General features: G+C 38.6%; 1 protein-coding gene across 1 annotated transcript in view; it reads right to left on the reverse strand.

The window, feature by feature from the left end:
- The window catches only part of COBLL1 (cordon-bleu WH2 repeat protein like 1), a 163,067-nt gene that overhangs the window by 54,122 nt on the left and 90,933 nt on the right, over positions 1-18,012 (reverse strand). The window contains exon 7 of the mRNA XM_065880142.1: positions 9,640-9,828. Coding sequence (XP_065736214.1) covers positions 9,640-9,828 — 189 coding nt within the window. The remainder of the gene's footprint in view (positions 1-9,639; positions 9,829-18,012) is intronic.

Below are 18,012 nucleotides of genomic sequence, written 5' to 3' on the forward strand. Positions count from 1 at the left end.
TGGAAGGCCTGGTGAAGACTTGGGATTTTATGAAGTGAGGTAGAAAACCACAAAAGGGTTCTGAGCAGTGATGGGATCTATTTTACATTTTTAAAGGATAATATTCTGATTGCTGTAGTCACAGTAGCCTGAGGTTACAAAGCTATTGCAAAAATTTAGGTGAGAGAAGGTGATAGCTTAGACTAGTCAGGTTCCAGATATATTTCATAAGGAGGTGATAGGATTAAATCGAATGCGGGAAGAAAAGGGTAAGATGACACAAGAGACAGAAAGAGGAGCCAGCCAATGGGAAGAGGCCAGGATTGCAGGGACACTACCAAGTGGCAGTGTTGCTAAAAGGACTCCATAGAAGGCCTAAAATGCTCATTTAAGTTATTTGGTATGTGATATACTTACTAACCTCTCCCTGGTGACCAGCAAACCATCGCTATGGTCCTGGTAGCTTTGAGAGGCGTTAAATCAAGGAGAGAAAGGACATTTCAAAAAGTAGAGACTGGAAAATAAGAATCCAAAAAAAGGATATAAAGTCCAAGCCAGAGGCGGCTCCAAGAACATAAATCCTTGGGAATTTACAATAATATTATAAAGGGTATTTATGGAACAGGGGTTCAGGCCAATCTTTCAGAGACCTCAAAGAGCAGAATGACCTAAAGATGTTATCTGGGTTCCATTTATACCTAGATGTGAACTCCTCTCTAGCAGGACCACCTCTTAGCAGACTTTCTTCCCAGGACCTAATACAGTGTAGGTCAGGGTCATTGAATGTGAATTTATAGGAACCAATGATTATTTATCTCTTAGGTAATTTTGCTTAAACATCCATGAGTTCAAACACATAGCAGATAATATGCATTTGAGATTTCTGTTCAGTGTCTGATGCATGAAAAGATGAAATTGTTGAAAGGAGATTCACATGCTTTAAAAAAACCCACATAGGTGAGAAAGCTGTTCTGCTTTTGGTTTTTTAATTAACAAACTTGACTAGTAGCATTGTTGTGTCTAAAGCCAGTACATCTTTACACAGAAGTGGGATATAAGCATTAAGTTGGGCTAAGACCTTATCCGGAAACAGCCTCAGACCAGTTCAATTGCTTGAAATATTTAATTGAAAGCTCAGCGTTTGGCACCAAAAGCACAGAAGAGATGACCCTGACCTAGCGGATTCTGAGGGTGGGAATTACTGACTAGCTCTACCATAAAGGAGCTGTAACACTATAAAGGCAGGACATTAACTTTTAAGCAGGCCCTGCATGCAATGGGGCTGCTTTGGGGGATTAACTAGTCACAAAGTGCTCCCACAGAATACGAAACCATCTCTTGAGTATAGTTTAGAATTATCCACCTGAATGCCAAGTTACTTCTACCAAAAACAGCAATTTTGGTTTGAGGATAATTATCCTAAGCTGATGCACCTAACAGCAGTTGGCAAAAAGGTTTAAGCACGTGATCACCACAGGAAGGATGCCTGTTCTCCTGTTTGCTAAGGTAGAAGCACATGCCAGCAGTCTACCTGAAGCCCGAGCCAGACAATTAAAAGTTGAAAAGTATTGGCTGAATTTGTTCATTACTTCCTCATTCAAATAAGAAACAGTCTTTTCTTCCTCTATACTACCACATTACTTTCCATTTTGGTTTCTTATTTAAGAGTCTGCTTTGCATGATTTACAGATTTTTTTCTCTTATGACTGCCTAGAGGGCTGATTTAAAAAAAAAAAAAAACTCTTTAGAAACTCTTCTTTGAAATGGAAGAAATCCCTATGAGATTTCCCACTCCTTATAGAAACAAACGATCCCTTGCATTAATTTCATACCTATTGTCTCATTTGAGCTCACAACCACCACAAAAGCTACTCCCACTTTACGAATGAAAAAATTGTCGTTAGAGAAGTTACATGAACAGATTATGAGAAGCATAAATAGAATTAGGGTGCAGTCAGGATCAAAATGTCCTGACTCCTAATCCAGCCACATTTTAGCCTCATGATCCCATGAATCAGGATTCAGGAGAGGGTGGATGATTTGCAACAGGCTCTCTGCTATCTGCTGCAGTTTTACTTCATAGATTGATGGCATCACAAAATTACCCCCTAAAATCCTCCAGTGACCCTTCCTGCATTCATGACACATATTAAGGGTAATCTTGTCCTAGTTTTACTACCTGCTAGATAAGACAAGACTCCCCATTTTTGTGTTTTTAAGATCCACTTGGATATCGAAAATGAAAGTCATGATTCGCCAAAGAGCTTTCAGATCAGCTCCAACAACTATGTAGGTGAATTTCCAAACCCTAGAGGTTCTTAAACAAAGTCACTTACCAATAGGGTTGCAATGAAATTTATCATCCAATCTGGACACCTGAGATCGAAAGAGGGGCACTATTAGTAATTACTCTGGGATAATAGGTACAAACCGGGACTGTCATAGGAAAATGAAGATGATGATGATAAGTCTTTTTTATGACTAGATGGATTTCAAGCATCTGATAAGGGGTTGAACCCGAATGAGTAAGATTCTTCCTTAGTATGATTCTTTAAATCTACCCCAGTATCTAATGAGGTATTTTACCCATTCTCCATACATGCTCAAAACTGAGTTGAGTTGAATTGGTTCCAGCTGTCCCTTACAAATGCATACCAACAACCCAATTAAACTTACCAATAACAGTATAGGAACTTTTAAAACATTCTCCACTGTTACTGATGTTTATTTATCTTAAGCTAACCCACCTCGTTTAGTAATGAGTTCAGGAATGAAGTTAACCCACCTAAATCGGAATGAGTTCAGGAATGCTCTCTAACTATGCTTGTGTGCATGAAATGAAGTGGATCAGGTAGATAAAACAAACCTAATCTCAAAGTTGAGAGTGCTTACTGAATTATGCAATAGGAAACATTTTGAAGAAAGTAACACACAATTTAAATTTGAAGACAATAATAGATCAGGGTAGTATTAAATTGATAAAAGGTCATATCAAATACTAAAAACAGATATTTCTCAAAGCAAAAAAAAAAAGTTGAAATTCTCCACTTTAAACTCTCCTTGATCATTTATTTCGGATATTATATTTGAATCTAATTATAAACAATTACCTTTATAAAAACTGTGATTTAGGAACATACCTATTAAATATACATACATACCCCTTATAAAAAGAGAAATACCACAAATATATCTCACTGCAATTGGGACAACTCAAATATGGGCAAAGGATAAGATAAAATGTTATTGACATGAAAGTTAGAAATTATTAACTGAAAAAAAAGGCAAGTTACAAGATAGCATGTACAGTATGATGTCATATTGGCAAAAGAGGAAAAGGTTCCTATATAGGTATATGTGTAGATATACAATTGTGAGTGTGTGTGGTGTATGTCTATGTATATGTCTGTGTGAGTAAAAGGTTATATAACACAATGTTAGTAACTGTAATCTTTCTCCTTAATAATGACATGGTGTTTTAAGTATTTTTTCTGGCTTATCTGTCTTTTCCTACTTTCTGTAAGGCCCAACCATTGCATTTATAGTCATAAAAAATTAAAAGTAAAATTAGAAGGGTCATTGTTATAAGGTGTAGATGCCAGGAAAGGAAAGGGATGAGGGTGGCCCTCCTAGGACTTGGAGGGCATTTGTTAGTATTCTGTCACTGTTTCTCAAACCAGGATAGCGATCAGCCAACAGAGGCTTACGTGCTGCCTGGCTCAGGGCAGTGGGGGAGTGCCAAAGCCTGGAGTACAGGATTCCAACTAGGTAGAAACTCAGGCAGGACGGTTACACTTAAATAACTTAACAGCTAAAATTCCAACTTTTATTTTAAGCATGTACAATTGAAAAAGTATCTAAACCAAAATTTAAAGCATCCTTATGGAGTTCAATGTGATTATGCCATGCAACAGATTTTTAGCGTATGTTTCTGAAATCTATTACCCTGTTATATGATGTATTCATCACACATCTGTCATTTGACAATAAATATAATACGAAATTCTGAAACTCTTCTGCGATCCATACCGTTCGTTGTACTACTGGTTTTTTTTTTTTTTTTTTTTTTTTTTTGGAGATGAGTGAGTTAAAATTGACCCACCTTGATCCAGTAATTTCTTGTTGTTTTTCATAGTCTACTTTTTTCCAATAGGTGGCACTGTAGTCCATGTAAAACTCTCCTGAGCTAGTTCTCTGACCCACCCAGTGCCCTTCAAAACTCTGGGCTTAAAGGCCAGAGATGTGAGGTGACTTGCTTGACATCACATAGCAAGTTATGTAATAAACCGTAGAGCCTGAGATTTCTAACTTCAAGTTCTATGCTTTCTTTGTGTTTTCATTCCTGGTATTCTAAGATTTGCTCATATCAAAGCAAATTCCTATTTATGGTATTCAGGTCATAAAATATCGTAAGTAACAGGAGAGAGAGGATGCTAATATACCCATAGAATGCTCTCCCTATAGGCTAACGAAGAGGGTTAATGTCAATCTTTTATCAAATTCCCAAATGAAAACTGCTTTTAAAGTGTCCCCAGAGAAAGAGGAAAAGGGAAAAATACTTATTCAGTGAGAATGACACCTGACTATAAGGTAAGGACCTACAGTGATGTACAAACATACCTACATATTTCCTTTTTCTCTGTAGTGTCTATGCCAGTTTAGCCTATAAACTCATTTTCATTAAAAATTAACTTTTCCCAAGTACTGGTACCACTTATGCTATTGCATAGTGTGGTACTTTCTGAGGAGCACAGCCCCTAGGCAGCTTGCCTCTAACAGTACTATTCTTTAATGCTCACCTTTAATAAGGCACAGAGCTGCTTTGCCTGGTGAAAAAAGTTGTTTACTTGACCAGCACACAGATACAAACACACACACACACACAGATATATATACACATATACCTGTACTTCTTCCTTCAATCCAATCATTCGTAATAACAGGACACACAGAAATGCCCAAGAGTTTTCAGGCTGCCACTCAGCCATCTTCAATGTAAGTCAAGGATCGCAAAGGCAAGATAACAGACATCGGGTGACTTTTGGTCACTAAAGAGGCAACATCACTAAGCTCTGGTACCAAAAGATTGGTAAGCCTGCAGAAGGCTCCTAACCTGATTCAGGATAACAAGTTTTTAGTTTGCCCCTGAGCATAAAGTCTATTACCACCTCCAATCTTATTGTGTTCCTTAATCCGAACAAGCTCTTTGGTGAAAAATCAATGTACAAACAAGTGCATTCTTCTGAAAATAATGCTGTGTGTTACATTCTTGAAAATGAAACATTCTGAGCATATCTCTGCATGAATTGTATAAGAAGAGAGGGGAGGGCTTCCCTGGTGGCGCAGTGGTTGAGAGTCTGCCTGCCAATGCAGGGGACACGGGTTCGAGCCCTGGTCCGGGAAGATCCCACGTGCTGCGGAGCAACTGGGCCCGTGAGCCACAACTACTGAGCCTGCGCGTCTGGAGCCTGTGCTCCGCAGCAAGAGTGGCCGTGACAGTGACAGGCCCGCGCACGGCGATGAAGAGTGGCCCCCACTTGCCACAACTAGAGAAAGCCCTCGCACAGAAACGAAGACCCAACACAGCCAAAAATAAATAAATAAATTTAAAAAAAAAAAAAAAAAAAGAAGAGAGGGGATCTTTTTAAAAATCTTCCCCAAGAATACATTTTGAGAAGCAAAACTTTTCTGAACAGTTAAATGAAGCATATGATAAGTTTCTAAATATTTATTTCAGGCTCATATTGATATTATTCTCCAAAGGAGATATATATATATATATATATATATAATACTATCAAAATAAATATAAGATACAAAGACTATTTGGACAAATTAAGAAGAGATGGTCTCAAAAAATTAAATTAGAGATCCTTCACAGTAACATATGGAACTCTGATTTAGCTAAGAAAACCTTATGCCCTTAAACTTATTTAAAATGATTCTTCTGTAGTCCCCCACTAAATTCCTGTATCATTTTGTTGAAAATGTTCCTATTCCATTTATGGTAACAAAGCCCAGAAGAAATTTAAGTTATCTATATCATGGGTCTTCACATAGGTAGCTAACATTTTTCAGAAATAGAATAAATGTTTCTATTTGTACATTTTTGTTTTTGTTGTTATTGTTAAACGTTGGTTTTTGGTTTTGTTTTTTTAAATAATGGGGCAGCAGTTGCTGCAACCTTCAAGATACCCCAAATCACACTCTTAAGAAATCCTGAACCGCCTTCTAAAATATCTGGAATCACTCCTGAGATATCCAGAATCACACTCATAAAACATTCCAAATCACACAACCACTTGTAATTATAAACATTTAATATTAAAAAAAAATTAGTCATTGTGTCTACAACTTGAGTCATTCCTGAGTGATAAAACTATTAGGAACAAAGTCTCAAAATCAAACCCCCTAGTAAAAACACTGATATAAAACAAATTCTACTCTCAGAAAAGTTTTTCAGCCCCAAAATTTAAAGTTTTGTTTAAATTTTTCAAACAAAATTTAAAAAGCAATCAGAATTTGGGGCATTCTTGCCTTACTCTCTACCTGAGGAAATATATTTAAGAGATTCTGGGAAAGCTACTGGGACCCATCCAATTGCCTCTTCAAGACACACCATTTAAGTTGCTACCTCCATCAACGTATAAGATTTAGGGAGACAATATGCTGAATTTACTAAATGGTAAATACTACATTGCAAGAAACTGTAAAAAAAAAAAGAAAAGAAAAGAAAAAGAAAAAGAAAGAAAGAAAAAAGAAACTGTGCTAAGCACCAAGAAGAAAAGTCAAGATACCTGCATGGATCTTATGGTTTATTTAAGAAGATAAGATACACATATAAATTATAGCATAGGACAATGTATGATTGTCCTATCAATGGTATAAAGTATCAGAAGAGTTTGGAAGTCAGAGGTAATAGTTCATTCTGGGGAGATCAGGGAGCCTTTAAATCAAAAGTGTCACTTGAGCTACATTAACTGGATAACATGTGGCTGGTAAGGTACTCAAGATGGAATAGCTTTCCAAAAAAAGTGTGGAGGTGGAAAAAGTAGAGTATCTGTAGTATCAAAGAGTCATGCGGCTGAAGCTTAAGCTATTTAAAGGGGAGTAGGGAAGGAAAGACTGCTTAACTCCAGAGGAGAAGAGAAGAAGGTGGCCCAGTGTCCAGGCTTGTTAGCTTGGACTTCCTTACTTTGTTGAATTGCCATCCCTGCAGGCTTTTATCAAAGCGAGTGCCACAAACAGAGGGATGTTTTAGTCAGATTAACCTGAGGGTGGGGAATGAATGGAGAGTGCCCAGGGTTAAGGAAAACAGTTCTCAAAAGAGAATGGTGGAAGTCACTATGTGCCAGGCACTGATAAGTATTTCATTTAATCCCAACAACAATTCAGTTATAAAACATTTTTTATAGATAAGAAAACTGAAGCAATTCAACAACAGTTGGTGGCCCAGAAACAAAAAGCTGACTGATGGAAAATTACTCCAGTTTAGGAACCTGGAAGGCAAACATGCTAGAAGGTCAAAAGGATGGGGAAAATCTAGGATCCTTGTAAGTACCAATGTGGTAGAAATGACTGATGCAGAATCCAAGTCAAATATGAAGAAAAATGCAGCAACAGGAAGAGAAATCATCAATTAGACTTCATAAGGAGGATGAAGAACAAATCCAATTAAGAAAGAGAAAGTGGGTAAGCTAGACTCAAAAAAGTTGTGTCAAAGAGAGAACCTAAGATCTCAGTATTGGATCAGCTTTAAAGTGGTAAGATACCACGGTCCAGGTGGACAGGGGATGTACACTATGGATGTATTTTCCCAGAGTCAAGGAAACAGAAGAAAAGTTAGCTCAGGGTAGCATGTGGAAAAGTTTAAAGTAATTATGATGGGTGACAGGATAGAGGGGAAACCCATGATTCTAATACTGAAGTCCCTGAGGTTTAAAAACAAACAAACAAACAAAAGAACCCAGAAGGCTGATAGTAGAGAAGATGGCAATATAAACAGTTGACTGGTATATTCAAGATGAAATTTTGAGGAGTACTGATAATGAAACCATTGTTACCTGTCAGCATCAGTGAAGAACAAGGAAAAAATACTGACTTTTAAAAAAAATTATCTTGAATTCAGGGAACATAAGAGGAATTGCCTTTATTACCCCAGCCACATCCATTACCATTATTATTTTAAAACCAGGGTAATGGTGTGATTTCAAGGATTGAAGATGACGCGATGGCCACTGTGTCTAACTTACAAGATGCCTTCCTCCCTCAGAAGAGGCAAAACCCACCTGCATCTAAGGTGGACGCCCACCAAGGTCAGTCACAGGGTTCTCAACCTCCTAAATATGGTTCAATGGGTCATCTCCAAAACTACTTCCAATACCAAATAAATGGCAAAGTGCAACTGACTTAAATTTAATGAGAATTTAATACACAATACTATGTATTGTTTGCTAATGCTGAACTTTTTTATTTTCATGAACTTTCAATAATTCACAAAGTTGTACATAATCTTAAGAATAAATCTCAAGATTAAGGTTATCTTGAATAAATTTCACCTAGGTAAAACCACATTGCAAAAATGCAGTACTCAATATGTTGCCTGCTTATTCTTTCGTTCTACACACACATACATACATACACATGCAATACTAAGGTCAAAATAGCTTAAATTTCTAAATCAGGACTCTGGATAACAAACGGGTAGTTGAAGGTGAAAGGTGTAACAAGACCCAGTATACAACTTATGTAACTTTCCACTTCAAAATGAAATGGAAAATTACACTTGGCTTTATTCCATTTTTCCAATTTTTATTCAGGTATTAAAAATATCAGTCTCCTGGGCTCCCCTGGTGGCGCAGTGGTTGAGAGTCTGCCTGCCGATGCAAGGGACACGGGTTCATGCCCCAGTCCGGGAAGATCCCACATGCCGCGGAGCGGCTGGGCCTGTGAGCCATGGCTGCTGAGCCTGCGCGTCCGGAGCCTGTGCTCCGCAACGGGAGAGGCCACAAGAGTGAGAGGCCCGCGTACCGGCGGGGGCGGGGGGAATCAGTCTCCTAAATTACATATTCCCTTCTCGCTGGATTCAAGTTTAATTCTATGTTTCTATTAAATTTATCCACATTTTAAATAACTTTATTAAATCATTCAATGATGTGAAAAATCCTGCTAGTTTTACAGATTTATCTGTTTTGATAAATAAAAGAGTATTACCTTTTAAGAGCAGTTAATAACTTCTGCAAAGTCAAATTTGGAGAAGCGGCTTAAAAGAGAAAGAATAATTTGGAAAGGAAGGGAAAGAGTTTTCTTATGGGTCCCTGGCTTGCTTTGTAAGTTTGAATTAGAAAATCAATAAAACTGATGACTGTTCCTCTGGAAAAGGCTATTTAAAAAAAAAATTTTTTTTAATGACTAACAAAATGTAAAATAGTTCCAAATTCGAAGAGTCACTTCACTGGGGTTATGGAATTCACAGATTTGATATTTAAAGCATTGTTATAAAAATTTTAATACCTTTTAGCATTTACTTTTTTAATAGATAAGTAAACTGAGTGATGAATAAAGTATCTGCCAAAGAAAAAAATCAAGAAGTCTACAACAGAGGGTTTCAATTACAGAAGAAGAAAGGGAAGTCCTGGTATTTCCTTCACTCCATCGTACCTGCCATGAACAGTAGTAGATTTGATAATATCCCCAGGTAGAACGACCAAGAGTTCAATATCTTTATCTATCATGTTTTCTTTCTGTTCCATGATAAAAGCAGAAGATTCTACAGAATCATCAACTGAAGAGGCATCAAGGTATTTGGTCTCAGCTGGAGGAAGCGGTGCCTTGGCTTTTGGTTTTCTCCTAAAACAAAAACAAAACAGAGAATAAAATATACGTATTTTTAAAATAATTTGCTAATAGGATCTCATTTAATAAAAACACAAAATGTGTGTATGTATGTTTTTCACACCTAGGGGAAAAAAATGCACTAAAATGTTAACTGTTAGCTTACTAGGGATGATGGAATTAAGTAAACTTTTTTTCTGCCTTTTAAAAATCAGCATATTTGTTTGTTTTCAACAATATGCTTGCATTACTTGGCAATACAAAGAAACATGGTAACAAAAGAGATCTGAGGGCTTCCCTGGTGGCGCAGTGGTTGAGAGTCAGCCTGCCGATGCAGGGGACACGGGTTCGTGCCCCGGTCCGGAAAGATCCCACATGCCGCGGAGCGGCTGGGCCTGTGAGCCATGGCTGCTGAGCCTGCGCATCCGGAGCCTGTGCTCCACAACGGGAGAGGCCACAACAGTGAGAGGCCCACATACCGCAAAAAAAAAAAAAAAAAAAAAGAGATCTGATATCGGCCTTCATTAAATTCAATTAATGTGTGTTCACTACAGTGAAGCAAAAGTACTGCATTTTCTTTGGTGGAACAAATTATAAAAATTCCTACTGTCCTAGGATGGAAATCAGTATCTCATTTCCACACCTCCTAATAGCTCTTACCTTTGTGCCTCTCATTCTATTTTTTCCAATCTAGTGTATTCTGCCTCTCTATCCAGATTAAACTCTACCTATGCTTCAAAATCTAGCTGAAAACACCCTCCTGTCACCCCCTATATCAAGTGTCTACCTATAAGGCACATACAACAGATTCCACAAATGTAACATTTTTCCCATTTTTTTCCCCTGGGTACCAGTTTCATCTCTCTGCCTACGTTTATTACTCCCTGTAAGAAAGAAGCATGCTGTATTTCCCACTGTGCTTAGCAATGAACAGTGAACTGTGATTGGTTATTTGATAAAGTATATTTCTATTTTAATAAAAATGTTACAAATAATTATTCTAATAAATATGTCTCAGTGCCACTTACTAGGACAACCCCTTAACTGATTTATAACAGAAACAGTAGTAGACATTCTACACATAGCCAATTCAATGCTTTGATGATTCCTAGGCAAAAATAAAAACCATGCAAAATAAAAGGCCTTCTTTGTAAGTAAATACGTAACATCCAGCCATTAAGTATTTTCAAAATTTAAGGTCTTACAAATCCAAGCACATTTGTGCACTCGGCATCATGAAAAAACAGAAACAAGGTTCCTACATTAATTTTCTAAAATAATAGGCCTTAGTTTTTAGGAGTATAACTGCAAAGTTATATTACACTTTAGAAAAGATTTCTTTTACAATAGTGACAAAAATGAATTTTTAGAAGTGTTTCAATAAATATAACAAGTTTATAAAATCTATATGAAGAAAAACGTTATCCAATTTCCAAATGTTTTTAATCTGCCCAAATTGACTACTCATCTATTCAACAAACATTTATCCTGTAACAGACAACCATGTAGCAGATTCAGCTAAACACTGGGGATGTAAAGACAGTAAGACCCAGTTCTCCTTCCCCAAAAGGACTGAAAGATATATACAAAATTAGAATAAACTTTGATGATTGTTCTGATACAGGTATGCAGATGGTACAGCTGCAGCTCATAGGAAGAGAAACTTTCCTAGGAATCCAGAAATGTTTGACAAGATGGGAAACATGAGTTGGGTTTGGGGGAATGAATAGAAACTCACAGGAAAAGACAAGAAATAATTGATATTTTAGGCAAAGGAAAGCAAATCAAGCCATGAAAGAAAGTAGTACCTCTCAGAATTGAAGAGTTTGGTAAAATTCCACAGAAAAGACAAAGGAGAAGAGAAATCCAGTGAATCTATGAAAAAGCTTTTATAAATTAAGAGAATTCAGCAAGGTGGCTTGGCACAAAATGATACATGCCGGCACCAATAGCCTACGTAAACATAAGCAAAACCTAGTCAAAGTATAATGAAAGAAAACACTTCTTTTACAGTAGCAACCAAAATAAAATTTTAAAAGTTATTACAATAAATACAACAAGAATTTTGCAAAATGTATATGAAGAAAATCTTAAATGCCAAATAGTCAGCTTGGATCTCCTCTCCCTTAGACTCCAGATTTATACATTCAATGCCTACTTGACATCTGGACTCAGATGACTAACTGGAATCTCCAGCTAAACTTCCAGTTCCTCTTCCCATCTCCTCCAAACCAAACGTTTTCCTCTCCAAGTCTTCCCATCTCAGTAAATCTCAATTCTTTTTTTTTTTTGGCGGTATGCGGGCCTCTCACTGTCGTGGCCTCTCCCGTTGCGGAGCACAGGCTCCGGACGCGCAGGCTCAGCAGCCATGGCTCACGGGCCCAGCCGCTCTGTGGCATGTGGGATCTTCCCGGACCGGGGCACGAACCCATGTCCCCTGCATCGGCAGGCTGACTCTCAACCACTGCGCCACCAGGGAAGCCCTAGTAAATCTCAATTCTTTCGGTTGCTTGGGCCAAAAATCTCCTCCCTCACACACATACAATCCAATCCCTTGACAAATTCTGCCAGCTCTATATTATAAATAGACCCAGAATCCATCAACAACCTTGATTACCAAACACCTCTGTTCAAGCTGCTAAGTGGTCTTCCTGCTCCCAACCTTGTCACTTTACACTTTATTCTCAACATAGCAGCTGGAGTGATCCTCTTAAAATGTTAAGTTTGACCACAGAACTTCCTTTCCCAACCTCCGACGCCTTCCGACCTCAGCGAAAATAAGATCTGGAGTTTGACAATCTGTCGTCCCTTACTTCTAGCCTCTCCAAGCTCCCCTGTCCCACTTTCGCCCTAGGCTCACTGCACTCCCATCCTATGACTCTTGCCTTTTCCTTGAACACACTTAGGACAATTCCTACTCAGGTTCCTCTGCAGAGTCTGTTCCTGACCTTAAGATTAACACCTCTATTTCTCTGCCTTACTTTTGTCTGAGGGCTTGTCAGGGCAACTAACATACTTTTTTATCTTGTCTCCTTCCATTAGAGTAGTTAATCCCATGAGTATAGGTTCTTGTCTCCACTGCCAGGGCTCAAACCCGTGTCCCCTGCATTGGCAAGCAGGTTCTTAACCACTGTACCACCAGGGAAGTCCCAAAAACCCATCTTAAATTACTAAAGGTAAACCAACTTAAAAAAAGGAAAGCAGAACAAAGCACTTGTTGAAATATTACTTACATGGAACTTCTATTAAGAGCATCTTAGTGTTCTCTATTATTATAATAAAGCATTTGTCACCTTTGGTCCTGAAAATTGGAAAGCATATTGGGAATCAAACCAAGATCCTTCCACAATGAATTAGAAATCCAACAGGGAAGATGCAATATGTAAGTAATCAAACAACATATACAAAGCAAAAAAACGAAGTGTCAGAAAACAGATGGGTAACCTTGAAGACTCAGAGCAAGCTAAAATGAGCTCTGTGAGGATGTGAAGGCAGGTATTAAGGTAACTTCAAAGAAAAAAGGGACTCAGTTCTTGAAAGAATAGTAGTATTCAGGAGGAAGAGCCTGTAGGATCATTTATATGTTGGTTCCCGACTGCGATCCATTTACATTAAATTCAGGAATGTGTCTATGCAGTTAAAGTTTGTTCACTACATGGTATAGTCTAGTGAAAAGAATACCAGGCAGAGGCCTGGATTTGGCCTGAATCCTAAGTAGATTTAAGACTTGGTAACTTACTTGATCTCTTACTCACCAGCAAAAGTCTTAAAATACCTTTTACCTACTCACATCTCTCCCAATGTTTTACATTTCTTAGTTGAGATGCTTGGAAACGATAACAAAATTAAATTAAATGTCCCCCAAAGCCAAAAGTACAGTGAAAATAATCAAAGTTTTTAACATAATCTAAGCATAGGAAATTTTGGTAAAGCAGAGTAATACATCAACATGCAATAACAACTGTAGTTTACGGCTTAGACGAATGCTAGTTTTCATTAATATATTAAAAATGCACTAACTGCCATTGAAGTCCCCCCACCCTTTTAAATGGGAATGATGTTTGGGCCAGTTTCCTGCTCAAAGGATTTCCACATAAGCTCCTCAGAGGCCACTACCTTCAACAGTTACAGCAACAAATTTTACACAAGGGTGGTGGAGAGAAGGTTATACTGAAAAGATATTTGAGATAGAAACCTTTTCTGTGTCAACACAAAAATTCACTAATCAAGCCCTAAAAATAACAAGCCACAGTAAATTATCGTTTAGGTTAAAGCATCGTTTTATTCATGAAAATTATCTCAATATTATATTCAACGTTCATAATGAAAATTAAGGTACGATTCCACGTTATGCAATAACTGATCTTGAAAATAGCCAAACTTAATTTTAACAGAGAATTCAAATTACCGTTTGACTGGTATCCTGCTACCACTACTGATTGATTTTTTTATCACTTGATCTGCAAAGCACTTCAAAATCATGTGTCCACTGTAAACATCACTCCATCCCTGTCAATGTTAATATCCTTAAAATAAATGAAAAGGAATAAAAGAGACGCTCAGCAAAACAACAGAAATCTACTCAAATACCTCTACTTTGTTTGAAAGAAAGAAATCTTTCAATTGTATATGAGATATATCAATACTTGTATCCTTAATAAGCTACAAGTCCAATGGGCTCTCATCTGTTTGCTTTATTTATATAGTATCCTCATAGATTCAGAGAAATACTATACAAAAATACAGCTTTGATATTAAAGACAAAATAAAAGAATGGAATTATAAGTCTTAAAACAATAGGTTTTTAAAGTATCACATTCTAATGACCAAAAAGAAATTTAACAGCCACCCTGTCTCAGTACAGAGGGCTATCAAACATTAGATGCATTATGGTAAGTGTTGACAAGACAGTCCTTCGAAGTACAGTATCTGGCAATGTTTTGATGGTTCCTACCTTACGCATTTCAAGTATAAAGTGGAGGTCAGTTCTTCAAAACAATTTCTTAGTGTGTCTCTCTGGGTTTAATGAAACAAGAGAAGATTATATTAAACAAAAATCTGTCCCAATGGTGGGCATAACATTGTGCTATGTGCTTGAGGGAATGCAATTAAGAACAAAAGGTCCCTTTTCTTGATGAGCCTTATATCTAATCAAAGTAAATATATCTAAGTGGCTTTAAAAGATAAGCAGTGGGGGCTTCCCTGGTGGTGCAGTGGTTGAGAGTCCGCCTGCCGATGCAGGGGACGCGGGTTTGTGCCCCGGTCTGGGAGGATCCCACATGCCGCGGAGCGGCTGGGCCCGTGAGCCATGGCCGCTGAGCCTGTGCATCCGGAGCCTGTGCTCTGCAACGGGAGAGGCCACAGCAGTGAGAGGCCCGCGTACCGCAAAAAAAAAAAAAAAAAAAAAAAAAAAAAGATAAGCAGTGACAAAAGGCAACAAGGGGAGTCCCAAGGCATTATATGACTCTTAACAGACATTTCTCTTGTCAAGGTCACCAATCATCTATGTGTGTTCAAATCTAATAGATAATTATACATCTCATCTCACATTGAGTAAGTGCCTAAATTCCAATATGGACACACTTCACAGCTGCTCAAGCCCTCTGCTTGGGATTCTCTTCCCTTGGCTTTGTGTGACAATACAACCTACTGTTTTCCTCCTTCTTTACTGCCACTCCTCAGTCTCAATGCCCTTATCTCTTTGTCTGATTTCTAAGTGTCGAGGCCACCCCAAGGCTCCTTGTCTGCCCCCTTCTCTTCTCTTCTACAACCCTCAGCCCCAAGTAATTTCATGAAATTCCATGGCTTTAAATACCATCCGCAAGTTGATAACTCTCAAATTCACATCTCCAACCCTGACCTGTTTATTGAGTTCTGACTTATATGCCCAATAATCTCATGGTCTTTGCCATTTGAATGTCCCATAGGTATCTCAGAATCAAAACTCTTGAGTCTCCTCTCTACCCCCAATTCTCATCCAAGCGTCCCCCCAGTCCCCCCCATCCCTGGGAATGGCTCCACACTAACCACCTTGTTAACTCAAGCAAAAATTCTAGGCATATTTTAATTCCTCTCTATGCCTATCTCCTATTTCCAATTCATTTTCAAGTCTTGTGAGCTTTTAGCTCTAAAACACATCCTGAACCTGTATACTTTTCACCAGTTCCTCTGCTACCACCCTGGCAATTAAGCTATCAGCTCTTGATTGGACTGCTCCAACAGCCTCCTGACTTGTTTCCCCACTTTCGGCTCTTGTCCCTTAAAATGTATTATTCTCTGCAGTAGTCAAGAGTGATCTTTTTTTTTTTAATATATTTATTTTTACTTATTTATTTTTGGCTGCACTGGGTCTTCAGTGTTGCGCGCGGGCTTTCTCTAGTTGTCACAACCGGGGGCTACTCTTCATTGTGGTGCACGGGCTTCTCATTGCGGTGGCTTCTCTTGTTGCAGAGCACGGGCTCTAGGCACGCAGGCTCTAGTAGCTGTGGTGCGTGGGCTCAGCAGTTGTGGTTCACAGGCTCTAGAGCGCAGGCTCAGAAGTTGTAGTGCACGGGCTTAGTTGCTCCGCGGCACGTGGGATCTTCCTGGAGCAGGGCTTGAACTCGTGTCTCCTGCACTAGCAGGCAGATTCTTATCCACTGAGCCACCAGGGAAACCCAAGAGTGATCTTTTAAATATGTAAATCAGACCACATCACATCTCTGACCCTTCACTGGTCTCCCAATACATCGAGAATAAAACCAAATTCCTGTTCTTGGTTTGCAAAGCCCTAGATGAGCCAGCCTGGTGGTTCTCAAAGTGTGATTTCAGAGCACCACCTGGGACCTTGTTAGAAATGCAAATTCTCAGGCCCTACCCCGGACCTAAATAATCAGAAACACAGAGGGTAAAGGCCTGCAATGCACCTTCGACAAAACTCTCCTAGAGTTTCTGATGCATGCTAACATCTAAGAAATCACTGAGCCAGCCCCTGCCAACCTCCCTTCTATTTACTCAGTTGCAACTCCCTATGTAATTCACACTGGCCTTCTTTCCCTTCCTTCACATCTGAGGGACTTGCAGAGCTGCTCCCTCTGCCCCAAACGTTTTCACCACAGAATTTCAAACTGCCTGCTCCTTCAGCTCATCCAGACAGCAGATCAAATGTGTCCTCCTTGTATAGTGGTTCTCCGACCACTGAAAAGGGGGGGGGGCCAACGCCTAGCCCCACCCATCTCAGCCCACACTTCACCCAGTGGTGCTCAAATTTGGCTACACAATGGACTCACCTGAGGACTTTCATAAAATGCTGAGGTTCAGGCCCCACACCCGGAAATTCTGATTTACTGGCTATGGGAATTTTAAAATCTCCCCAAGCAATTCTAAAGTGCAGCCAAGTTTGAGAACCACTAGTCTAGTACAACGCCTGACAGATAGTAGGTATTCAATGAGAGTTGATGATTTACTTTCCTAAGAACTTTGTAATGTCTGAAACACTGCCAGAAGGTTGTTACTTAGGTCAATCAAGTTCGTGTAAATTCAGGAAGTTCTCAGAATCGCTCAATGTAACAATCTTAAAAGTAGTCCCAAAGTATAATAATAACTTTTCCAAATTTAAATTCCCATTATATATATATTTTTTACATCCCAACTTAGCTTTATATGGTTAGCATTTTTACAAACATCGCATTGCTTTTTTAAAATTTTATTTCTCTCTTTATAAGCAGGTTCTTATTAATCTGTTTTATACATATTAGTGTGTATATGTCAACCCGAATCTCCCAATTCATCCCACCCTGCCCCCCGCTTCCCCCCTTGTTGTCCATACGTTTGTCCTCTACATCTCTGTCTCTATTTCTGCCTTGCAAACCAGTTCAACTGTATCATTTTTCTAGATTCCATATATATGTGTTAGCATATGGTATTTGTTTTTCTCTTTCTGACTTACTTCACTCTGTATGGCAGTCTCTAGGTCCATCAACATTTCTACAAATGACCCAATTGTGTTCCTTTTTATGGCTGAGTAGTATTCCATCGTATATATGTACCATTTCTTCTTTATTCATTCATCTTTTGATGGGCATTTACGTTGCTTCCATGACCTGGCTATTGTAAATAGTGCTGCAATGAACATTGGGGTGCATGTGTCTTTTTGAATTATGGCTTTCTCTGGGTATATGCCCAGTAGTGGGATTACTGGGTCATATTTTTAGTTTTTTA

This window comes from Phocoena phocoena, chromosome 7 (assembly GCF_963924675.1).
Source record: "Phocoena phocoena chromosome 7, mPhoPho1.1, whole genome shotgun sequence".
Lineage (NCBI taxonomy): Eukaryota > Metazoa > Chordata > Mammalia > Artiodactyla > Phocoenidae > Phocoena > Phocoena phocoena.